The sequence below is a fragment of the Apteryx mantelli genome, chromosome 3, assembly GCF_036417845.1.
Source record: "Apteryx mantelli isolate bAptMan1 chromosome 3, bAptMan1.hap1, whole genome shotgun sequence".
Classification (NCBI taxonomy): domain Eukaryota; kingdom Metazoa; phylum Chordata; class Aves; order Apterygiformes; family Apterygidae; genus Apteryx; species Apteryx mantelli.
The window spans coordinates 129,306,398-129,330,730 of NC_089980.1; the positions used below are offsets into that span (position 1 = coordinate 129,306,398).

Consider the following 24,333-nt stretch of genomic DNA (forward strand, 5'->3'; position numbering starts at 1 on the left):
AACAGAGGTAGGGAAAAGGGACTCCCTTTAACTTTGCTTCAGTTTGACCACGTGCATAATTCCTGCCAGCAATGCTACTGACAGCCCTGCACGTAGACCAGAGAGACTGAACAAGGCCACTTTTATTTCCACTTTCTCACTGACAACAGAGGGTCAAACTCAATGCAAGGTAAAACGTGCTTTTAAAAAAGATGCACAAGGTTTACTAACATATCGGGGAGGTTAACCTATTTATATTATCTATGTTACTTTTAAAGAGTTAAAACCATTTTGAGGATATATATTTAGAAGTGTCAGCAACATGAGTATTTCAGCAGTCTGTGCAAATATCAAAATAAAAACAGACAGACCTGAAACCGCTATTTAAGAGATTCTGTTATTTACTGCAAATAGTATTGCCCTCTGAAAACGAGTCTGACACTCTCTGCCCCCCGTGGAGCGTTATCTAAGGTGAATCAGATAGATCACTCTTGCAGCAACAGGGTCGGCATCTGCCCGGAGAGGGCAAGTCCACCCACTTCAGTGCAATGAGCTTGGCAGCAGAGCACGGGAAGGTAACAGCACAGCTTAGTGTCTCCCTCAGTAATCAAGGGATTGGTGGTTAAGGGATAGGAAGGGCTGGATGGTAACTTCCTTCATAAGCATTCTTCAGAATGGTATGGAAATATTGCTATTTTTGCTCCTTTTGAGCAGCACACATCTTATACCCTCCAGAAAATCCTGGAAATCCATGCAACTGCTTCCTGAGTGGAGTACCACACAGCGTGAACCACAGCGGTGGGAGCTCCTTGCAACTACACGACGAGTGAAATATCACAGGAAAGTGTATGGGGTCCACCGGACCCTTTTGAGTGGTCACTGGGATCCTTTCCCACTGAGGAGAGAAACTGCTGATGCCCGATTAGGGATTCTGGGTGCTTCAAAGAGAAGGTTGTTTTTTTGCGGTTAAATGACACATGCACCAGAATCCCCAAGCACTTGTTTAACTTCCCTAACTTCAACTCTGCACCTCCAGGGAGCGCAGGCCAAAAAGGATGTGAGGCCAGCCAAAAAAGAGGTGTTCTTGGCTCAAGAGAGCACTTTGCACCTATTCAGAAAGAGTGTTTGGAAGGTTTTTCACAAATGTAGGCAACTAACTCACTCTGGCTGCGGGCAGGTGAAGCATTTGTAGTATTCTTTTAACCATGTTATCTTCAGATCATGCTCCTCTCATTGGGAATAATTACTAAACCCCTGTGGACATCTACAAATACTGGCAAAAAAACACTGGGCAACATCAAAACAGCTGTTTCAGGGTCAAAAGAGTTCTTGGTTGCTCAGGTTTTTTAATTTTCTTTAGTAAAGATAACAGTTTTTAAAAAGAAAAACCTAGCACTTCATTTTCTGTGAAAAAAAGATTCACTTCTGCAATTTTTACTCTAAATTTCACATTGTTTATTTGATGCTATGGGATAACACATTTTCTATGGTATTACTGCCAAGACATAAACTTACATTGCTTAAAATTCTAAATTCATCACTGAAATAAGCAGGAAGTGGTAAACATGTAGTTCATTCATTTATATTTTTTTGAAAGAGAATTTCTTCTTCACCCAACCATCACCCAGCCCAAGTTGTAAGCCACCTGCAATAAAGAATTCCTCAATCCAAGAGCAAATAATTTCATGTATCCATTAACCTTCCAGTATGTATTTTTTTTCCCATTTGGTTAAAAACCATCCTTCTCAGATAATAGATATTCTTCATCTTTGCATCTTTACTTCAGATAATTCCTATCATTTTCCTTACACAATCAATGTACCTGCTACACAAGATCACTGGCAAAACTAAACTGAAGAACCATATAAACTTTTTTTTTTAAACATGCTAACCAAAACAGTAATGATTTTCAGTCTTTGGAGGAGATGATTTATGGTCTTAAGAAATTATGAAGAACTACAGAGAGTTCACTGTGAAACTGATCCAGGCCTTGCTGAAGGCTATGGGAGCTTTCCCATTGATTTAGACGGGCTTTGGAGCAGATCCTACACTTAAAAACAGGACTACTGTGTATTATACATGAAGCAATGAACAAAATATGTTGCAATAAACATAAAATCCAAGGGGGTGATTTTTTTTACAAAATTTTCATTGTAAGATCCCTAGTTTTAGCCTTTAATGCAACAATCGCTTGATCACAACAGGATTACAATTTTACTTGCCAGAAAAGGAGTCAGTAAAGCTAAGTCCTAAAATAAGGCAATGAATGTGGCATGACACAGACTTAAAAAGTTAAATACTGTATGAAGCTGCTATATGGAAATATCACTGTCCATCATGGGTATGCTAGTGAAAGCCTCACATAGCCATTTTCCCTTTCTTTTTTATTTTTATTCCATTTGTCTGTGATACTCAATGCTGATACATCTTTTATGAATACTGAATAACACCCACTTCCTTTTGTGCAAGAATCACAATAAACTTCCTCTAGTACAGTAATATCTTTGCCTCCAGTATCTGTTAGGAAAGGGAGTTGGTGTTATTACAGTTAAAGAACATAGCTCAGCTGGCTTAGATATAATCAGGTAATGATAATTAACCATCATTAGCTGAGAAAGTCTTATATCAGTATCCCCTACCTTATTTATTTTGATTTTGTGATTTATCACAACTCTCTGTGTTATTACAATAAGGAGCCTACATTCATGTACTGCTTGATCTAGATGAATAGCTTTAGAGTCCTTATTTTAAATGCTCTATTACATATTATTTTGTCAGAAGATAGGTCTCCATTTTCTTCATACAATTCCATTGCTATTTAATGTGCATAACTTCTGTATTTAAAAGGCCAAAAGTGAAAAACCTCAATTATTTATCCAAATTATATTCCAGCTCCCATTCTTTCATGATAAATCTAGGCAATTAGTATTGTTACATTAAGAATCTGGGATCTGAAGATCAAAATTCTATTTGTCCCTAAATATAGTTAAACCTGGATATGGAAAAATCGGAATAATTTACTGTCTCTTCTTCCTTCTTTTCAGATCACAGAACGTAAATATGATCCAGAAATAACTTTTCTATTCCACAGCAGCTGGCAAAGCCAGGTGTTAAGATTGGCTTTTAGCATATGATCACAGTGACTACTAAACAGTCTAAATTTTTTGAAGTGACAACTTGCCAGTTCTATAGCAACTTGGACTATAGTTCCTGTTTTTATAAACTTCCAACCTTTATAGGTTAAGCCCATTTTTATTGTTGATACACTTCAAATTTAACATAATGCCAACTCAAAAATTTTTCCTTAATTCTTACATTCCCAGAAATTACTAGAAGAACGAAAAAAGAGAAGCATTTAACTTCATTTTTATATCTGTTTTTTCTTCAGTTAGCCAACTGCTTATAAGCTGGCTTCAGCTTTTTGTTTTCTTGAGTACTTTTGCCACTTTAAAAGTATGAGGACATAGAAGAATCAATCAAACAAAGTTAATACAGGTTTAAAAAAGTTCCCTTGCGCCAAGGCCATGCTTAGATTGACAGAGTCAAGAAAAGCACAGATCAAGCAGACTAAGACACCTGCAAACTCTTACAATTGGCTATTTGCCTTAATTCAGCAGAGGAAATAAGCAATGTCTGTAACCTAAAGCATCGGAGTAGTCCTTCTGAAGTCACTGGAGCTATTCCCAATTGCCAGCACTATTGTCCTGATCCAGCGAAGCATTTATGCTTAACTTTAGGTGCATGGGCTTGTGATTAAAAGTAAAATTTCCAAAAGAAAGTCCCGATCCTGCAAACTGTTACTCCACTTTAGTGCCCTGACTAATCGCATAGTAACCTGCAGCCTTACACTCAGCATCAGCGCCCCGAGGGCACTACCAGGACTTACTGGCCCTCCCCAGGGCCTCCCTGGGGCCTCTCCCACCCCTGCCCAGGCCCAGCACCCCACTTCAGCCCCCCTGAGCTACACTGTTGGAGCATCTGTCTCCAGCCCTGCCTCCTAGGTGGACCTCAGACCTACACTGTAGGCAGCTTGTCTCCTGGATGGACCCCTCGTTGTAGCTTGCCCCCGTCATGTCTTTGTGTCTCCTGGAGGGACTTTGGATCCTCATAGTCCAAAAAGCATGGAAAGTTTTATTTAAGAGAAGAAGAAGATCTGCCCTTCATTTGCTTTGCTGAGATTCCTCAAGTGGAGAACTCTGAATACTCTGAAACAAAAATGTAAAAAACTATGCATGCCTAGTGCTGTGTAGTGCTCATGTTTGTTATTTTAAGTCCTTTTAAAAAATCTGAACTGAAATATGCTTTTATGATTTAAAGTTGTAACTTATAATATCCAAACAACTGAGAAGAGTAACTGTGCTAAAATACAGGCAAATAGCCCTGAGCCCACACCATGAACTGCCTATCGTGAGGGCTAATTTTTTTTTAATCCCCTCACAAACTAGGTACATCTGAACGTACCTTTAGAAGTGCAGGGCAGGCAAATGGGTTAAGTAAAAATAAATCCATTTTCAGCCAAAAGAAGAATGAATGATTTATTGAGTGAACTTTGCTCCATATCTATTTAAAAGGCACAAAGTAATCTTACAGAGATCTAGGACCTCTGTCCTAGAAAATTCTGTTCTCCAAGGAAAATCCCTGCCAGTGTAAAGCGCTAGAATCATTCTCCCAGTAAAAAGACAGAGATGATACAAAGAATGGAGGGAAGGGAGGGAACACAACAGAATCATACATATTATACTTACTATCTATTCACAGAGGCTACATCAATAGTAGTATACTAAATATGACCATTTTCTGGCTCTTAGTACATATGGAATGGTCTGACCACATCCATATTATTAAATTCTCTCTGCCTCTGAAACAGGGTGACCACATCAAAGCTTCCAGTTAGGAATGGTTCCTGGCCTATGCCAACTCCAGAACTATGTCTGAGAATTGATTGGGAAAATACTAGTTGGTCCTCACCAAAACTGTACCAGGATCTGCTCCAACAATAAACCTGTACAGACAATCAAGTCCAGGGCTGGAGGAAGGTCCCTGGAACTGTTTAGTTCACCAGTACAGCACACAATCTCCTAGGAATGCTTTCTATACCTGTATCTTATACTAGGATCTAATGGCTGAAACTGTGGAACCATAATCATTTTTCTGACTCCTCTCTATTATGTTTTGACGCAACAGGAAAATCAGGCTGGCAGATTCCCATGATTAACTGATGTCAGGTTGAAAATACCATGGATTGGATTCCACTCTCAGTCACAGAAGTAATGTAATATTTTCCCCCATGTAACTGGGCTTCCCATGAAAACTCTGAAAATTAAATAGTTACCTTCTTTAAATTTTGCTTTATGGTTGTACTGTCTCTCTCCACAACCTTCATCATTTCTTGGCTTGCCATATACAAGATATTTGCTGCAAAAAAGAAAACATGCAACAATGTAAATACACAGCAAATCTTTTACAACCTCTGTGGACCCAATCTTGCAAACAGGTAATGCAATTACAGCACTCGTCATCTTGACAATCCCACTGAAAAGAATCCCAGTGGCAGAAATGGCAGAATTTATCTCACCTAATTTAATCATCAGAAAGTCAGACAGACTAAATCAAGTCACCCACGCTCCTTACATAGTTAATGGAAAGAGAAAGACACCTTTGGAACGTGATTTTATCCGTCTATCTTGCACACCTGTGAATCAGGCCCTGGTGCTGCCTCTCTCTCTCTCCACTGACTACAGAAGAAACTTTGGTGATTACCTTATTCCACATATTTTTAGAACGGCAAAGATAACCATGACAAATCACACACGAAATGTTTTCAAGAGTGGGCTCTGAAGTACAAGCATTCATTAAAAGATATAATTAATCACTAAATTATGACTGACATTTTAATATGCAAATGTTTCAAACATTGAACCTGACAAATAATAATAAAAAAAAGGCAAATACAAATCATTAAGACCTGCAGTCCTGCATAATACTGATGACACTTACCCAAACAGGATTGGAAAACAGTTGTGTAAGTCTTACCTTGCTGGAATGCAATGTATTACAAACGGTTCAGTGCAATTTATTGTGAGTTGGTTTGAACGATAACCTCTCAGAAACATAAATGACTGAGTCCAACATTTGGGCACCTAATTAAAAATAGTCTGATTTTATGAGGTGTTGAGCTCTGGCTGCTGCCACATATATTAGACAGCAGTGGGCACTAACCACTTTTGAAAAGGGGGTCAGTTTGCCTGGATGCCTAAATATTCATATATTTAGACATTTTGACCGAGTAGGATCATACTGTGTCCACCTAGCCTGACTTCTGTTACAGCAAAGCCTATGGAGACTCAGCTAGAAATTTCAGTGCACAGCCCATAACTTGGGCTTGAACTAGGACATACCTATTAGGTTGTAAATCTTACTGCTAGAATGAGGCCCACATATGTTCAACTGCAGAATGAAGAGCTGCAAGATGATAATCAATGTTGCACTGTGTCCACAGGTAGCGAGAGGTCCTTCAAAGAGTGTTCACAGGCTTAGCCAGTTTTAATAGGGGCCATCCATCCATCCTGCTTTGCTGAAGAAACATGCAGATCCAAAGAATAAGCAATTCCTTTGCCCTCTTTCCTGCCCAGTCATCTCACTGTGTGAATAAGATGACCATGCCTCTCCTGTCGTTAGAATCTGAAACCTCTGCGCTGGATGACAGAGATATTCATAACCTGGGAATGAAGGACAAAACTCTGTGCCTCCTTTCTCATGAATTTGCAAAATCAGCAGAGACCATGAATAGTCATTTGCTTAAATCATTTAAATTTCCAGGTCCTAGACTGCCTGAAATATTCTAAAATACTGATTCCTCTCCTGAAAAATAGGAGAAAACTGAAAGGCTCTGCCAATTTTTAAATTTGAACCAATGAAGTTTTGCACACAAAGAGTTAATGATGGTGTTGGACCTGATATTGCTAATGGGATGAGAGTAATACATTCTCACAATGTGTGATAGGGGAGGAAATGGCAATCACATAGGTCTTTGGTGGTGACCAAAACATGAAGCTGGATAAATTCCAGCAGTGCTCTAAGGAAACAGAATGCCACTGGAGAGATGAGCGATGGCTCCAGAGAGCAAATGTTAAAAGACAAAACCAGTGCTCTCAAGTGAGGAAAGATCCTAGAAAGTAGTATCTACTTCTGAGCCAGCCAAAGAAGATGCAGTTCTGTTAGTCATATGCCTGCTGAGCTCTGTCTTTTTCAATTAAAAATCAAATACAGCTAGTGCAAGGTTCTTCCTTTCCTAGACAAGAAGAAAGGGTTGCAGATGTAACACTATTTGGACAATTCAGCAAATCCTGCAAAAATCTGCTGGTCTGATCCTATCCTACTGGACCAAGGGGCCTGAGTGCAGTTTTGTGTCTATCAAGCAGTTCATCTAATCTTGTGGGATAGGTGGTGCATCTGGTAGAGGTTTGTCCATCTACAGCATTGCTGAGGTCAAGTCCTCACATTGGTCTTTTTCTCAGTTCAGCTCCAGACACTACTCATACATGAAGAGGACACATCTTAGGAAGAATACACCTTTCAAAATTGTTTAGGAAAGCTTAAATGAGAGGCATGAAAGATAATAAAGAGTTCCCTAGGTATTTCATCAATTTCAGATCCATTCCTGTTTCTAATGTGAAAAGTATGACTTTAATGCTTAAAAATCCCACCTGTAAATGAAGCTATCTGGCTGTCAAAAGCTCTGCTCAGTGTCAGAAGGAAAGACAGTACATGGAGACCAGCCCTGGCTACCCTCGGTGCTGGTCTTTCAGGTGACAGATCTGGTATAGAGAAGACTCCACAAAGCACTACGTGCAAGAGCCTGGATTTGGCATGGCACATGCAGCAATAGCACTCGTACCCCCAAACCCATTATAGGTGGATTCTAGCATGCCAGGCCCTTTAATTTCCAGTCCAGAATGAGGCTCTTGTTAGTTGGGTACAGTGGATAGCACACCTGCAGCCATTACCTTCCAGCAACAGCAGTAGATAGCAGGCAGAGACAAAAATACTGCTGCCCCTCAGTGAAGAACCTGACACAAACTATTTATTCAGTTTTACTGGGATTCTGTGTGTAGCTCTCTATTTACAGTTCAATCATATAACAAAAATGGGACCAGGGCAAAATGAACAGGAAGTTGTCCTGTGTTCCCCTTCTCCCATCTCAGTAGTTTCTCTGTCTTACCTCGTGTTCTTGGTGGGTTCTAGTCATAGCCTGGAGTTGCTGGTGTGGTTTTCGTTGTATGAAATAAGAAATGAAGTGGAATTCACAGACTTAGTAAACTTAGATAGCCACAAAAACCCTAAAAGTAAAACTATAAGAAGGCAATAACAAAGCTACTTTAAAAGGAGCCACCTCTGTGTACTGTGCAAGAAAGGGAACCAGAAACGCAGGATTAAGCTAAACTGGATGAATGGCAAGGTTCAAGAATCTGTTTCAGCCAAACAGAAATCCTTTGAATTTTGGAAATATGATCCTAGGGAAGCCAATAAACAGGAACTTAAACTTTAGCAGGCGTTAAGAAGGGGAAATTGCAAAGAGCAATAACAAGTTTCCAAGAACATACATTAAAAGATTTAAAAATAAACAGCAAAATATTCTTTAAGTTTATGAGAAACAAGAAGCCTACAATAGAATTGATGAGTCTAACAGATAACCACAGGCTAAGAGACTAGCTAAAGAAGGTAATTACATTGTTTGGAAGCCAAATGATTTTCCTTTTTTTTTGCATCCACCCTTCTTGTTCAAAACATTCAGGAGGTTTCTACCCTCTGCATTCTTTTTCTGGTAATGCAAATGTTTTATCTTCAGGTAGTGAGGTATTAAGTAGTAGTAATGCTGGAGCATAAAGAATATGCTAGAGGAATCAGGGCTAGAAGGTACATTTAAGAGTTTTAAAGAACCTTAAATACAGAATTGTTGAGTTGATAACAATCTTACTACAGAAGAACCATCCCTTCCAGAGGCTTGGGGAGTAGGAAATATTATCTAATTGGTATTGACTTTACAAAGGAAAAGAACATTTTGACAATCTGTTGTTTACAGTTGTAAAATGAAAGGAAAGGTTGTAATGGATTAATGACTGATCTGGAAGCAAAGAAAATAGATTAGCATTAGATTAGATTAGTTGGTTTTCATCATAACAAGGAATAACGTCTAGATTCATCACAAATATTTTTTGAGCGAGAAGTGGTTATTACTAAAACCTGTAGATAGTCACTGAACACACTTAGCGATTCAGTCATCTCTGAGGTGAGTTAAATCACCTCTTAAGATGACTCCCTCTTCACTGACAATACAGTGAACCCTTAGACTTCAAGTAGCCCAACTTGAATTACATCCCTGAACTGAAATGGAATGAATCCTGGTCTGAAATTCTTGCCCAGCTTCATATGAAAGTCATGGGTTATTTATTTCTTAATGATCTGATCAAGGCATGAGTAGTTAATTAACAACATTTGCACATGACACAATGCTAGTTGGCTAGTGAGGACTAGGCAGTGAGAAATGTGAGAGACCTAAAGCAGAGAGGTAAAAAACCAATGCATTAGCAAATGAAATTCAAATTCAAGAAATGGTAAGCAACATACACATGGAAAAATTAAAAAATTCTTTTTCATTACAAGCTTCTAAATCAATGCAGAGAAGGGACTCAGAACTTAAAGAACATGAGGGTGATAATAAAGAATTCTGAAATGTCATTATATAAATCACATAATGTGACAAGATCTGAAGTACTGTATATATTAACAGTCACAACCTCTGTGGGATATTGCAAAATTGAGAATGGTGTGAAAACAATCCAAGAAGTAGGATTAAAGAGCTATGACTACCATCATGTTTATGATATTTTATGATACATTGTTTGTCCCTGTCTTACATCACAATACATTAAAATGCAAAACAATAAAAGGAAGTACTTTCTAAATGTCATATGCAATTAACTATGAACTTTACTGCCACAGGAAACTGATAAACACACATACTTGCCGTGTAGACATTCACATCTAAGCACATTGTCCTAAGCTCCCCTAATAGTAAATATAATCAATGTAATTAATCTTAGGGCAAATACCTGTGAAGGTCAGATAATTTATACTTCCAACAATTCCTCCTCAGAAGTACTATTTTCTAGGTCCTCTACTGTTCTTGCTTGGTTTCCTCTGGATACTTCCAGTGGTTCATATACCTCTTGAATTTTACTCACACAGTATTTCAGCTTATACTGGAGAGTGGCTCTCTCTTCAATGCTAGGGCTCTTTCAGCCACATGCACATCTTTATAAATATCAAAATCATACCTGTTGCTTTATAGCACAACATTTAAACCCATATCAGCTTGTGATCCGCTATATTCCCAGGATCTTTTTCTGCAGAACTGCTACGTAACCAGTTATTTACCATCCTGCATTTAAGCAATTTTATGCACAGAACAACATGGCTCTTTAAGGAATGATAGCATTCTTCTCTCCCTGCCTGTCCCCCCTCAACCATTTCTCTATTTTGTGAAGGTCATTTTGAATTCTGATCCTGCCCCTCTACAGCCTATTTGCAGCATATTCTAGCATGGTATTATCTGTAAACTCGGTAAACACACATTGTATTCATCAGCCACATCTGTAACAAACCTATTGAATGGTAAAGGAATGAAGATAAGACTGTTACAAAACCCCACTAGCTACATCTTTCCAGTTTCAAAAATCTCCCTGAATCCCATTTTCCAAACAGTCACAGTTCTCTCCAATACTTAATTTCAAGTATGTCATATTTCCCAAACTTCATCATAAGAATATCATGGGATACAGTGTAAGAATCTTACTTAAAGTCAAGAAATCCCAAGTCTACTGCTTCACTTTAATCCACATTACATTGTAAAATGTTTAATGGATGTGGAAAGCTATGCTGAAAGAGATACATTATAGACCAGGAACAGTGACTTTCTTCTCTCTTGTTGCTATGGTTAAGCCCAAACTGGGCTTCTTCAGGAAAAATATTTTTCTCAAAAGCTAAGTCACAAGTTCAGGGAGAAATCCTTCTGCTATTTCCTAATGCTATACTCTGGTAACCTTGGCATTTTTTGAATATTTAGTTCTTTCCTTTTCAAAAAAAAGTTGTTCTGTTTCAGTATTTCATGAATACTGAGCTGCTTTTTCAAAGAAAGTAACTCGAAAGAATTTGCTTCCTTTTTGTGCATAATTAGAAGGGCTGCTTTCAGTGGCCTCCCAGGGACTGCTACTCTGAGCATTTCAACAGCTCCGAAAATCAGGCTGCAAACTGGGCAACACGAAGCCGAGACATACAAAATGAATGGCCACTGAAATCTTCTGTGATGCTAGGCAGAGGAAGTCCGTCCTGTGAGACTACATCAGCAGTGCTTGTTACCTGGTGTTACAGCCTCTGGAAGGGCTTCGGACAAGTGCTAATGCTCGCTTCAGCTGAAAGCCTCTAAAAAAGTTCCCAGAATTGTTATCAAGAATCCTACAACCTGGAACAGTGTTCAGTAGTGGATTCCCATGATTTCAGGTACAATACAAAATGCAACACAGAGCCCCCATACTTAGCGTCATGAATGATGTAGCAATCATCTCATCCAAATCACAGTGCACAACGTAAAGGATGCCCAGGACCCTGGCCCCCCAGTGCAAACAAGAGAGTCCCCATTCGGGACTGTGCAGAAGTTGTACCAGAGCTGTGACCTTGGCGTCCATGCCAAAATTAGGAGTGACGAGGGAATACTTAGCTTCAATCTGTTTGATATTCATCCATACATCTCACTAAGCAGTGAGGAGAGAAGTTTTGGGGGGTTAGTAAAAGCAAAGTAAGAATGAAGTTAGCCTTCTTAAAAATCATTACATGCAAAAGATAAGGCTGAATGTGGGATGAAAGGTCAGGAGGCCTGGAGTTTTTCTGAACTATCACTGAATTCCCCTGAGACCCTGTGGAAATTACAAAATCTGTATGTCTCAATTTCCTCATTTTAAAAACATCCTTCAGGCTGCTATAACAATGACACAGTGCTTGTAGATTGTTTTAAAAATACTTGAAATGAAAAGCATTGTGTAAATATAATAACTATTAATCAGTACTTGAAAAATATATTTAATAATAATTAAATTTACAGAGACCAGTAAATTTACTATAGTCCTTTAGAATTGGCCATTATTACCTTAAAAGCTGCATTTTACGGTAAGCAAATAGCAAAATCTTCAAAGTTATCCTGTGAAGAATAGATCAGAAACAGAGCTAAGGGCTACACTGTAAGTATCCAAAGTCAGAGCTCTTCTCTGTGAAAAAACTGGACTTGTTACACTTAAAATATTACTCCAAACTGGCTTAGTGAAGCCAATGCAAAAGGCTGTGAGGACACAATCCCAAACACACATTCCCTTCTGCATATTATCTGCTGCCTCTTTGCTTTTAATAGCAACTTGAAGTGACAATGTTAAATATCTGAAGGATCAGAACCTTGCTGTAATTTGACCTAGATATAACTTCAATCAATCCATAACTGCTATTTGGTTCAACTGAAATAAGCTGATCTTATCACAAAATAAAGGCATATAAATCAGTGTTTGTATGAGCTTTATTAGAAGTTGTTCGACTGACACCATTTGTCTGCTGAAAGCAAGACAGTTCCACCTCCTTTCTGATGGAGGAATTTAACCAGTGATAAATTGTGAAAACATTCAACACTTAACAAATCCTACCATAGCACTACTATTGTGAGATTTGTAAATGAGATGAACACCAAATGTACTGGTTCCTTTGGTAACCCGGATATTTAGATCCCTAAAAGAGAACTAATTTCTCATGAAAATGAAAGTTGGCACTTAAGAACCTTCTTCTGAAACCAACACAATGAACTGACACCACTTTTCTCAGAACAGACAGTTTGAAATATCAAGACCAAGGCTGAATCCTAAATTCTGGCTCACAGAGATTCATTCAGGAAGGTATCTCCAGCCACTGAGGATATGGAAACTGCAATCCTTTGCTGAAGATACTTGGGAAGAAAGGAACACAGTTCACTGTTTTCTTACCCTCAGCCCGCATGGCCAAAGCACGGTACCTCTAAGTTCTGGATTCCATTCTCAGAGACAGGATCCCAAAGATTTTAGAAACTCTAGTCTTGAATCAGTCTAGGATTACTATGAGAGGAAAATATAGCAGGTCTTCAGCTTTTCCTGCCAAAGTATTTTTGCTTATTCTGTTTGTTAATCTGGTTTAACAGTTGAAAGCCATTTTTAGTACTTTTCTTCTGCATTTTCTCGGTCTAATTCCATTCCTTCAGTCTGCACTTATGCATATGCTGGACATTGAGAGTTGGCCTGGGTCAGTCAGATAATCCGAAGCACAGAAAGCATGTAACATCAGTCTCTGCAGGATTAGGGCCGCTGCATATACTCTTTAGTATTTTATGAGGCTTTTTCACATAGAAACTATGAAAAAGTTCTAACCTAAGGAAAAACATTTCTCAAAAAACCCCCCAAAACATTAAATATGGTTTCAAACCCACAGAAACTGGCCAAGGTAATTAGGGACAACTGTAGAACCCCAAATCATTTTTAATACATTTTATTCCATTTCAAGTTGCTGATAACCCTTGTAATTCATAACCAACTCACTAGAGTTTCTCCATGAAAAAAATGTATTGTTAATTATATAATTATCCTAAACAGTAAGAACTTACAGTTTAAAAATGAAAGTGAAGTTTTAACAGAGAAATACCATGTTTATCATGCTTTTAACAGAAAAATACCTTCTTAAAATATCCTAACTTTTTATATGCAGATCTTTTATGTACATTGCTTCCCAGAGTAACCTGAAAATGGAAGCCCTTCATTTATTCCCAGGTCAGGTTTATGAAATTAACTGCCAAGTTAGTTTCTCCCCATGATCCTGCCAATGACCTTTCTCCTGCCCTGGTAGGATCATTCCCCCTCCATGGATTAAAGGTGATTAAGGATCAGTGTCAGTTTAGTTTCATACATTTGCTAAGCGGAGACGACAAACTGTGCCAAAATGTGTTTGATTTATTTGTGGTGGTTTTGTGATAGAGGAACCCTGATTGGGCTCAAATCAAGGATCCAGAAAAGAAAAGACTGCTTTATATCATTGGTAGCTCTTTAACCCAAAGTGTCACAGCAAAGACTTAATATCCTTCAGCTAAATTATTAGTTTTCACAAACAATAATGACTGAAATCAATCAAGCTTTTCAGCACTTAGGGTTATTTAACCACCGATTCAATTAGCCAGTTGTTAGATGAATACCTGTGTCTACTGAGCTGAATTTCAAACATACTGATGTACCCACAATGAAGTTGAGTAAATAAAATATGAAATAGAAGACTTCCTCTTTTTGAAGAAACACATGTCTAGCAGTATTATTACTTTTTAAAGATTTTAGAACTAAATCCTGAACTGATATGCTGTCAGTTGGCTCTACAGATATCAACAGATCTATGTTGGCATTTGGAAAGCTGTGCTAATTTCAGGGAACAAATATGATTCTAACTTGAGACAGCTAAACTTTCTAATAGATTCTTGAAGCAATACAGACATTTCCTGTACTTGGGCTGAAATATATGCTTTTCTTAAAGTCTTTAAACTTGTTTGATTACTAAATATCCAAAGAACATGTGCTTGCTTGCAAGAAAAAGATTAGATTAAGGCTAGATTAATTGTAAACTCGCACTGGAAACTGAGGGGTCACATTATGCTGTCTCTGGAAATTCAAGATGAGTTTGAAATATGTCTGTATGGACAGAAAAAAGTGACCAACACATGGTCAACCATATCCATAAAATATAAAGAGGGTTAAGTATTTCAGACAACCTTGATAAACTTTGAGAGACATACATGCCCTTAATTATATTAAAATCAACTCTCCTTTGACTATACTAGTGCCATGACTAGACCTTGTCTATGTGGTCTTGCTCTATAGTCAATATCTTAATTACATAAGAACAATATTGTATTCTTTGCTTGGCTAAGGAGCTGAATTTACTGTGACAGAAAGAACAGACAGAAATGCCATACTAACGAAACAACAGAGACAATACAAAGAAAAATCTTTCGAACCTCATTAGCTAAATATTTAAGGCAATAATCAGAACAGTTTCTTTTCCAACAAAAATATGTGGTTATGAAGACAGCACCAGTCTGGAACCATTAATGGATGCACATGCATATTCTTCAATAGCTTCTTCCTCAGACTAAAATGAACATAAGACTACAAAGGGTTACCTGAGCCCATTTCATTTCCCTACTGCTGTTGGCTTCAGATTATGCTGACTCTATCAACAAGACTGTGGCTGTAGGTGTAAATTTATTAAGTCCCATACATGAAAATATTGCTCTATTTTGTAAGTTAGTAGGAGCTGTGCTCTGGAATGGGTACAGGGAGACATACGAAGCCAAATTTTTACCAGGGTCCAGGCAGCACAGTTCCAATAGCACTAAAACAACCTTGGAAAAACATATTATATGATCTTCCAGAGTGGACAAATTCAGAGGAAAAGGAGACTACAGTCTTACCTTCCATCAGGCTTCCTGAACGAAAATCTGGTGCCACTGCTCTGTTACTATATTTTGACCTACCCTGTGAGCAGATGAACAGAGTGGAAAAAACCTTCCAGTCTTACTATGCGGGGGTCTTCTTTCTTTCATCAAGAAATTAAGAAATTTTCTTTATCTAGAACTGGAGAGGTTTGTAAATTTGTATAAGACTTCAGAATAACCTGCAGCTTTGCTGGAACAGCATGCCCCACCAGACTGCCAGGTGCCTGGAAGCACTGGATATTCAGGCGGATCAGCTGGATATTTCTGGAAGCACTTATTCATTACCTCTGTACCTTTCTCCCTAGTCTATAGACTAACAAATGTGTCAGCACAATGTAGTCCACAGAGATCTGTGATCTCCTAGCAACTGTGAGGCTGGGGGTATTCCCTGTACTTCTATTGCATATTCTGAGATCCTGCAAGTTCTTCCAGAAATGGCTTGATGGTTTGGAAAATGACCATTTGCAGTCTGCCTGTATCTATTTCATCACTAAGTGTTCATTCATCACAGAACAATCTGCTCTACTGTTCTCTGAATACTACTTTGTAACTAACACACTTCCACACTGGCTTGCTATTGATGGCCTTTCCTTTCTTTACTGATGATACCTTTGTATCCTTCTCTCTTACTCTCCAAGACATTCAGTGTACTGTCTTTTGCTTTGTCTGACCAATTTCTCAGCTTCTCCCTTGATAAATCTGAAGTCAAATTTCCACAGTTCGTTTTCTCACAATTGCTTTCCAATAATCAAACTGCCACTAGGTACACATGCATATCCACCCTGTTACACTAAATGGAGCCAGGAACCATTCTCTGGCCCTGAGGCTGACTGGAATAGCACGGCTTGTATTCGCAGAGCTAAACATTTCCTCTATCCAAACTGCTTATTGGGGTCTTCCCCAATGCTAACTCCTGAACCATGCTTGAATATTTGGGAGGATGCTAGCTGGTGGAGGCCAAAACCATACAAGAAAATGCTGCCTTGTGAGTCCTGCACTCATTTAGTATATTGCTAGAGGTAACCATACCTACCTTTGGCAGCTCCTAGTACTAGTAGTATTTCTGTATCCTGCACTCAATCTGCAGATGCAGATTCACTCAAATCTGCATTCGAACATTTTCTTTATCCTCAGATCTGCTTTTAACAATTACCTGACATTTTTGTCTATATTTTGGTTTCCTCCAACATTCTGTGTAGCATTCTGTGTTCATCTCTTTTGCTTGGTTCTCACTGTGTTAAATTATCCCCTATAAGAACTCTGAAATTCTGGATGATACTCTTGAATCTTTAATTAAAATGTATGGGATCACAGGGCTGGAAGTGATCTCTGATGGTCTTTTTGTCTTAAGGAATATCAATGATATTGTGTCATTTTTAGCAGATACTTGTCCATCTTGCTCTTAAAAACCTCTGATGATGAAACTTTCATCATCTTTCCAGGAAATCCAGTGAAGAATTCCCTTCTTATCATTAACTAAACTCTAATCTCAATCAGCTTTGATGCAATCTACTCCATTACGCATTATCTTGCCTACCATGGACATGTAGACTAAATTATTCTCTTTTTCTTGAAAACTATTACCACGTCCTTCAGCTGTCCCTTTTTTAGTCTAAACAATTCTAATTTATTTATCTTTGAAGGTCATTATTTCTTGGTTTCTGTTGTGGGATTCACCTGATTAAATGTAGATGTCTAAAGCTGAATTTTTCTGCTTTTACAGTCAGCAGAAACAACACAATTCATCTCACCCTAAAGTAGTCAACTAAACAGATGCACTGAATATAAAAGGATTTTAAGAGGATTAGTCCAGATGAGACATGTAAAGTATTTCTGTTAGCACAAACGCTACCTTTTTGTGAATATATTCAGTCAATCTGCCTTTCACCTTCAAATTCGCTACATCAAACTGTTGTCTGCCAATTGCTTTCACCACTTTCTGTATCAAAAAATAATGCTGGCAATGCATTACAAGAACTAGCTGGACAGTCTATATGTTGCTCAATTCCTTCCTCGACAGACATCAAGCAGACCAAATACTCTACTTTGGATGACTCAAAAGTTTCTCAGAAAAAGTTCATGAATAGGACTGTTCTGATTTGGTGGACATAATATTCAGCAGGTCTCCCTGTCTTTAACATCTGGATGTCAGAGAAAATCCATGCATCTTCCTCTTTCCTCCTTGCCCTTCTTTCCTGAACAAATTACAACCCTTCATATTGATATTGTAGTTTTGTGAGTTATCCCACCTCTGCCTGTTATACAAATTAACTAACAGTTTTGGTAATTTATAAAGACTTGCAACACCACTTTATTTTCCATACTTTTGGCATTTACATTACATTACCTGTACATCATCTAGCTCATCTACTGTCTTTCTTCCAGCATTCCTTTGAGCTCTGTTATGAATTTCTCTGTCTACCTTATTTTTAGTTCCTTTGCTGGGGCGCTTCAGCTCATAATTATATAGGTAATTTTGTTATCTTTCCCTGCAAACTCAGCTTCAAGCCTTCTTTGCTAAATGTTTTGTCATTAATCATCTTCCCATCGCTGAGGAGGCCAAAGCCCCCATGTGGTCACTCTGACTAACAGTGATCTGATCTTCGTACACCCATGCATACCTGGAAATATTCTTATGAGGAAGCAGAGTGTTTTAACAAGCATGTCTTACAATCTGTCAAAACGAAGCAACCTCATTCCGCTGTCATTAGCTGTGACACAGGGTCTCTCATTCTCTGCAGTTTATTTCCATACATCTTTGTCTCACCTTGACAGTGCAGTTTCCCAGGACAATTCTGATGCTCTGCTTTGGAAGACTGTCATTTATTGTTAATTTTTTTTCTCAGAATGCATCTGTTAGCTTACCATTTGGTATTTAATTACTATTACTGCTATTACTTTAGACTATTATTTGTGTTGCCTAAGGACCACAGTAAAGACTGGGGACACATTTTGTCAGGTACTGGCAGTACTATGCATACAAAAGCCTGAAATTATGCTTTCTTATGTCACACAAGGCATTACCACAGAAACTGCACAAATTCTTAGTCTCCCTCTCCCAGAATGCTTAGTAAATCTGGCTGGCAGCAGAACAGTTTCACAATAATCTGGTATTATGAAATACTTGAGAAATATTTTAAAATATGCAAAACATTGGCAAGTTTTAATTCCCATTCCTGGCCTTCTTAAAGGCAAGCTGGACAACATACAAGTAAATTGACAATTTGCTGGTAAATGTAACAAAAGGGAAAAGTCCATACAGACTGCCCGATTGCATTTTTTTTGTTACCAAGAATTAGTTGTACTGTATGGGAGTGCTAAAGGTCAGGAGTTTGGCTTCAGCATGCCAGAGGCTATTTAAACTATCAGGAAAAACATCTTTTCTGCCCCATGTTTTACAATCTATTTCTAAATCCATGACTGTACAACATCAACTTGCTGATCTGCATGCAGAGTTTTGCTCATCCTTTTGGGAGAACACAAGCAGAGGGTAGAGGAGAAGAAAATAATTTAATTCTAGTGGGAATATTATTGCCAAAAAGACTACTATTTTCACAAGCCACAGAGCTGTACTTTAACAGTCTGTAATGCCACTTTCTTTCAAATGTCCCCACATCTCTAAAGCTAAATTACTTAAACTGCAAAGTGATTAATCCTTTCTAGGTTAAGTTCGCAGGTTGAATTGAATTGCCCTGAGAAAAGTAGATTTTGCTTTTGAAAATGTATTTTCCTCAGGGAATCTATTATCATTTCATTTTCTTCCTGGTTAGCTGCCCATCTTATTGTAAGGTTCTTCAGAGGAGTGTATGAGTTTCCTTTCCAGTTTATCCTTTGCTCTTGAGGAAGCAATCACTGTCATTCCTCAGAAACACTCAGAATACAGTGGTACAAAGTAATAATACCAAACAGCAGTGTAATCTCCTATGGGGAAAATACATTTTCTATTGGTAATTATTGCCAACAGCCATGTTGGAAATATCTTCTAACTTATTGTTTAAAACGTCAAACAGAAGGAACTGTTTAGAACCATGGATGACCAAAGTAGGAACATGTGGCTATGCACATGCACATACACATTAGAAAAAATGTTGATGTTGTTTAGGGGTTTACAAGATGTAAACATTGACTTTGGGTTCTGCTCCAATTTACACTTGAATTAAGAACGAAAAGATATTAATTAATATACAGTCAACATCATCACAAATAGGCAGAAATAGCTGCACTTGTTATGATGGACTTCTCCAATCTGCTTGGTTTCAGCAAGATCAGAACTATACATGAAAATCAGTCAGCTGCGCTTGAAAACGCATACTATGGGCTGAAGGCAAAAACAAAGAAAAAGTTGTTCAATAGTTATTTCTGGGTGCTTTAGAAACAACAGATACTTTGCTGAGAGGAGTGAATAATACTACTCTACATTGTGTTGACGCATGCAGAGGTGAAGTGGGGTGTGTGATGGAAACTGCAATGTCTATGGACTTAATCCTGCCATAAGTTACTTGGGAGTAACTCCCATTATCTTCAAATGGCAGAGTTAGACCTTAGCTGGAGAAATTCATCTCTGGTTTACGCTTTCACATACTCTGGCAGATGGCCATGATGGGAGTTCTGGTAGGGTCCAGGGTTTTGGTAGTGCAAAGTATCTGCTCTCCTATTTTGCAGGAGTGGCATGGAAGGGTCCGATGTGAAGGAGGTGGTGCTCAGCCCCATGGGGATTTGCTGGGGTGGGTACTGCGCGTAGTGATTTAGCATCTCCGCATCGCAGTTCCTGCCTGAGCTCTAATGTAAATTAATGTGCTATTCTAGCCAAGTGTTTAAGCATGTAAGTAGCTTTACTGAAGTCAGCTTAAGTGCTTTTCTGGATTAGGGCCTAAAGCTGACCCTTGCTTGAGGAGCCCTGACGGAAAGCAACGCCCGGACCATCACCTCCTTTGACTGGGGTGAATTCCCTCTCAGGCGGAGTGCATTTAATCGGCACAAAAGGTGAACGTTACACCTCCCTCCATCCATTATTGCAGAAACCATTCCTAGGTTCTGTACAGCTGTAATCCCATTTTTATCCTGTTTCCTTAAACATAAAACCACTGTTTTTAATGCTGAATTCAAATACACCTGACTATTGCACTAAGCAATCTTCTGCACCACTGGGTTTGCTCAAGATAAGCCAGCATTTCCTCTGCAGATGCATAAAGGCTCTATAGGACTTTTCTCCATATCAATATGATCAGGTTAAAGAGTTAGGCAAGGAAAAAATTGAACACTGGTGGAAATTTTCATGAAAGCAGCAGCAGCAAAGCAAGTTGAAATACTATTTTAGCTGAGTGCAGGTATTACGTCCCAGACTAGTGTTCCTCTAGTCATATGGAATGACAAGTATTGAATTAGTTAGCACCTTTGTAAATGTTACTCTCCAAAAACTTCATTCCAAGACACAAATGCCTGTAGCTAACCCATGGGTATTGATATAGTACTTGCTTAAGTGCTTTGCTGGAACTGCTTGGAAAAAAACATTTGCAGAGGGTCTATGTTCAGTTGACAAAGGAGTTAGACGAATCAAGTTAAATTCTCCATCAGTGACTGTAAGTTACGGCAGAGCCACAAGCTCTACTTGAGATACTCCTTAGGGGAGCTGAGACAGACACCCCTTAGATGGAAGGCAGAATCCTAATCCGAATTCAGTGGCCTTTGTACTGGGCCCAGGGAAAATAAAGTCCCAACCTGCAGATGACGACATCTGACACTGGCTCACGCAATGCAACTGTAGCTGCTAGCATTTAACTGGCATATACCTGTTTTCAACATCCTTTCTGCTTTGCTGATGTTATTCCTTTCTTTTTCATGCTGTTTGCAATGTATGGTTAGACTCATTGCAAGTTTGTGGGAGTAAATCATATCCCTGGAGATGAAACCCCAGCGGAGGTGAATAAAAATCCCTCCCCCCACCTCCAAACAAATCTCAAGTGTGCCTCACATTTCATGGAAATGATCAGCAAGTCCACTATCAAAACATTCATGCCTTATGAGTAATATTTATGATGGGAGTCTTTTATGTTGGGTTTTTCCCCAAGAAAAAAAAGAGTAAGTAAGAGACATAAACTCATTGAGAAATTTCCACATTATTATTATTATTTTCATAAGGTTTTCACAGGAAAGTAAAAGCTTTTGCAAGTAATAAAAAGCCCTTGTTAAATTTTTTCTTTCTTTCTTTTGGAAATGGGGTAAATTATGAAGCAAATTAACTTTGAAAAATAAACAGGAACATAAATATCTAAATGTCATTGCCTTCCTCCAGTTATTTAATATGAGCATCCTACTCTTAAATAAGGAAAACTTTAGTTCACTCTCAAAAAGAATAAAGCAGATGTGAGTTTTTTCCATCAGTTTAAGTGCTGTCTTGGTAAGGTGAGTTGTCCGACAACATTAAGCAAACATTTTAGTCAGGCATCACACAGGAAAATAAACAGTAGCAGAGGAAACACGAAAATATTAAAGGCTGTTATTCTTTGGCCCCTTTTCCTGCAAGGCAGGTGATAAAATATTACTGTGTTTCCACAGGTAAGGAAACACGCTCTTAAACACTTTGCAGAAATACATACTACGATCATCACTTAAAATGTCAGAAGTGGACAGGACTGAGCTGCGGGAGCGTGCAGGAGCCTGCGGCGAAGCTCTGCAGCAGGCGAGGACTCAGCACGCCCGGCCACACCACTGGGCTACTCAGCGTCGCCTGCTGGCCCCAGCAATATCTGGCAGTAGCAAATTCGGAGACAGGCAAAAACCATCTTGCAAAAGACAGCTGTAGAGCTTCTCTGACTCCAGGAAAGGTTTTTTCTCTCTAAGTCGGTTAGAAGCTAATGAGAGGTAGCAGAAGCTAGTGATAGGGAGGGAAATTTGATGCTGGGCCATTTTGTCCTCTGTATGCCCTGTTCGTCTTGGGTAGTGCAATAAATAAATAAATGTGACAATACTGGCTTGAGTATCAAAGGATGCATACAGGAAAAAGAGAGGAGACCTGCTGAGCTTCATCCTCTTTGCCCACCTGTGATATCCTACACTGCACTGTCTTGATTTAACATTGTTTAGTTTCTGTAAAGGCAATTTGCTAACCATGCAGTTAATTTCTGTTCTCCATGTCATTTTGTCTAGCTAAATATAATCTCTGAAATCCTATATGTTTAGTTATAAAGGTATAAAAATACCTTTGGAATGATTTCTGCATTATAGCCAGAAGTTATTTAAAACTTACAGTTATCATCAGAAAAAATAAAGCAAATCAACTTTAATTTCCAGGGCTTTGATTTGAGTGAGCTTGGAAAATCAGCTTGAAAACTTACTAGTCTAGGTTCAATGATCTGCACAGCTGTCCAGGGGAAGAGGGAGGGGAGCTTTTATTCCCATGCCCACTAAGAAAAATGTAGGTATGGGTTTGCAAAGCGCAACTTGAAATCCTCTGTGGTATCAGTTCCTGTCTCTACTTAAAAATGTGCTTCAGCCTGTCTAGCCAACATGGTTTGTGGAAGGTGCTCCTAACACACACATATATAAGGCTAAACGAACTGTTGAGCAGTTTCAGCAGACAAACTATTGCTCTGGGATGTTGGTCTATGTACAGTTCTGCCACCGATCAGCTATGTGATGATGAGCAATCCACTTTATATGCCTGTGTTTTTTGTTCCCTCTCCTCATCGCTAGTCTTGAACGTTAAGTTCTTTTTCCAAAATGAGCTACTACAGTGCTTGAACCAATAGGACCTGGAGTAGGGCTGACTGATAGACTTATGTAATAAAAACAAATAAACTTGTATAATATTGCAGAAACTATTAGTAAATAAAAAGCACAGTTCCCTAATCACTATGAAAATATATTATCAGAATATAATGTGCAATGTCTCTTTAGCCTGACATGCATAAATGGATTCACTTCCATGTAACTAATATCGAAAGAACTCTACCTTCTGTGCTGAAATTAGAGATGCTCTTCATAGCTTACATTAACCTTTTGGAGTTAGATTTTAATTTCAGTGAAAGAAAGGAATACCATCTTAATTTCAAAACAAAGAAAAGTAAACTAAATTTTAGCTATGTAGTTATATAGCTTTTTAAAATATTCTTCAGGAGGGCAAAGCACTCTTACTTCACCATTTCAGGTATATTTCTTTATGAATTGCTTACTTAATATTTTAAAAAAACATTTTAAACTCTGAAAAATATCAGTCAAATAGAAGGGGCAGATATTGAATGCCATGAAAACAACACTGTGCACTGTCCTAACCCCAGTATTTTAGTTAGATGGTTACATCTACAGCATGTTAGTCCCAAAAAGGAATTCCCCCAAATTTCCCATTTTCCTCATCAGGAAATGAAAGGGGAGGTGTGAAATGAATTTTCAAATAAAGTAGGAAACAAGTGACAGGCCAAACTATAGAAACCAGCAGTTGTAAATTGTAATCCACTCCAAGCACGGGATATTCTGGCTGTTTTTCTAGCAGCAAGACTGAAGACTGCATGGGCAGTTCAGGTTCACGTTGTTTTCTGATGTTATGCAGCAAAATGAACTGCCAGTAGATAAACACAGAGGGATTTAATGCTGCTAACTTTAGATATCTAGTAGAGATAGGCTCTCTTTGTGGTCAGGAGAGAGAAACAGTCATCTGCAGAGTGTGATTCATCTGACCTGCTTTAGATGCCAGCTATTTGGATAGTATGACGTCTGTATGCGGTCAGATGAAGACCACCCATAATGTCATATTTAACATC

General features: G+C 38.5%; 1 protein-coding gene across 1 annotated transcript in view; it reads right to left on the bottom strand.

Moving 5' to 3' along the window:
* LDAH (lipid droplet associated hydrolase) overlaps positions 1–24,333 on the bottom strand; it is a 132,910-nt gene that overhangs the window by 10,684 nt on the left and 97,893 nt on the right. Inside the window, exon 6 of the mRNA XM_067294346.1 lies at positions 5,312–5,394. Coding sequence (XP_067150447.1) covers positions 5,312–5,394 — 83 coding nt within the window. The remainder of the gene's footprint in view (positions 1–5,311; positions 5,395–24,333) is intronic.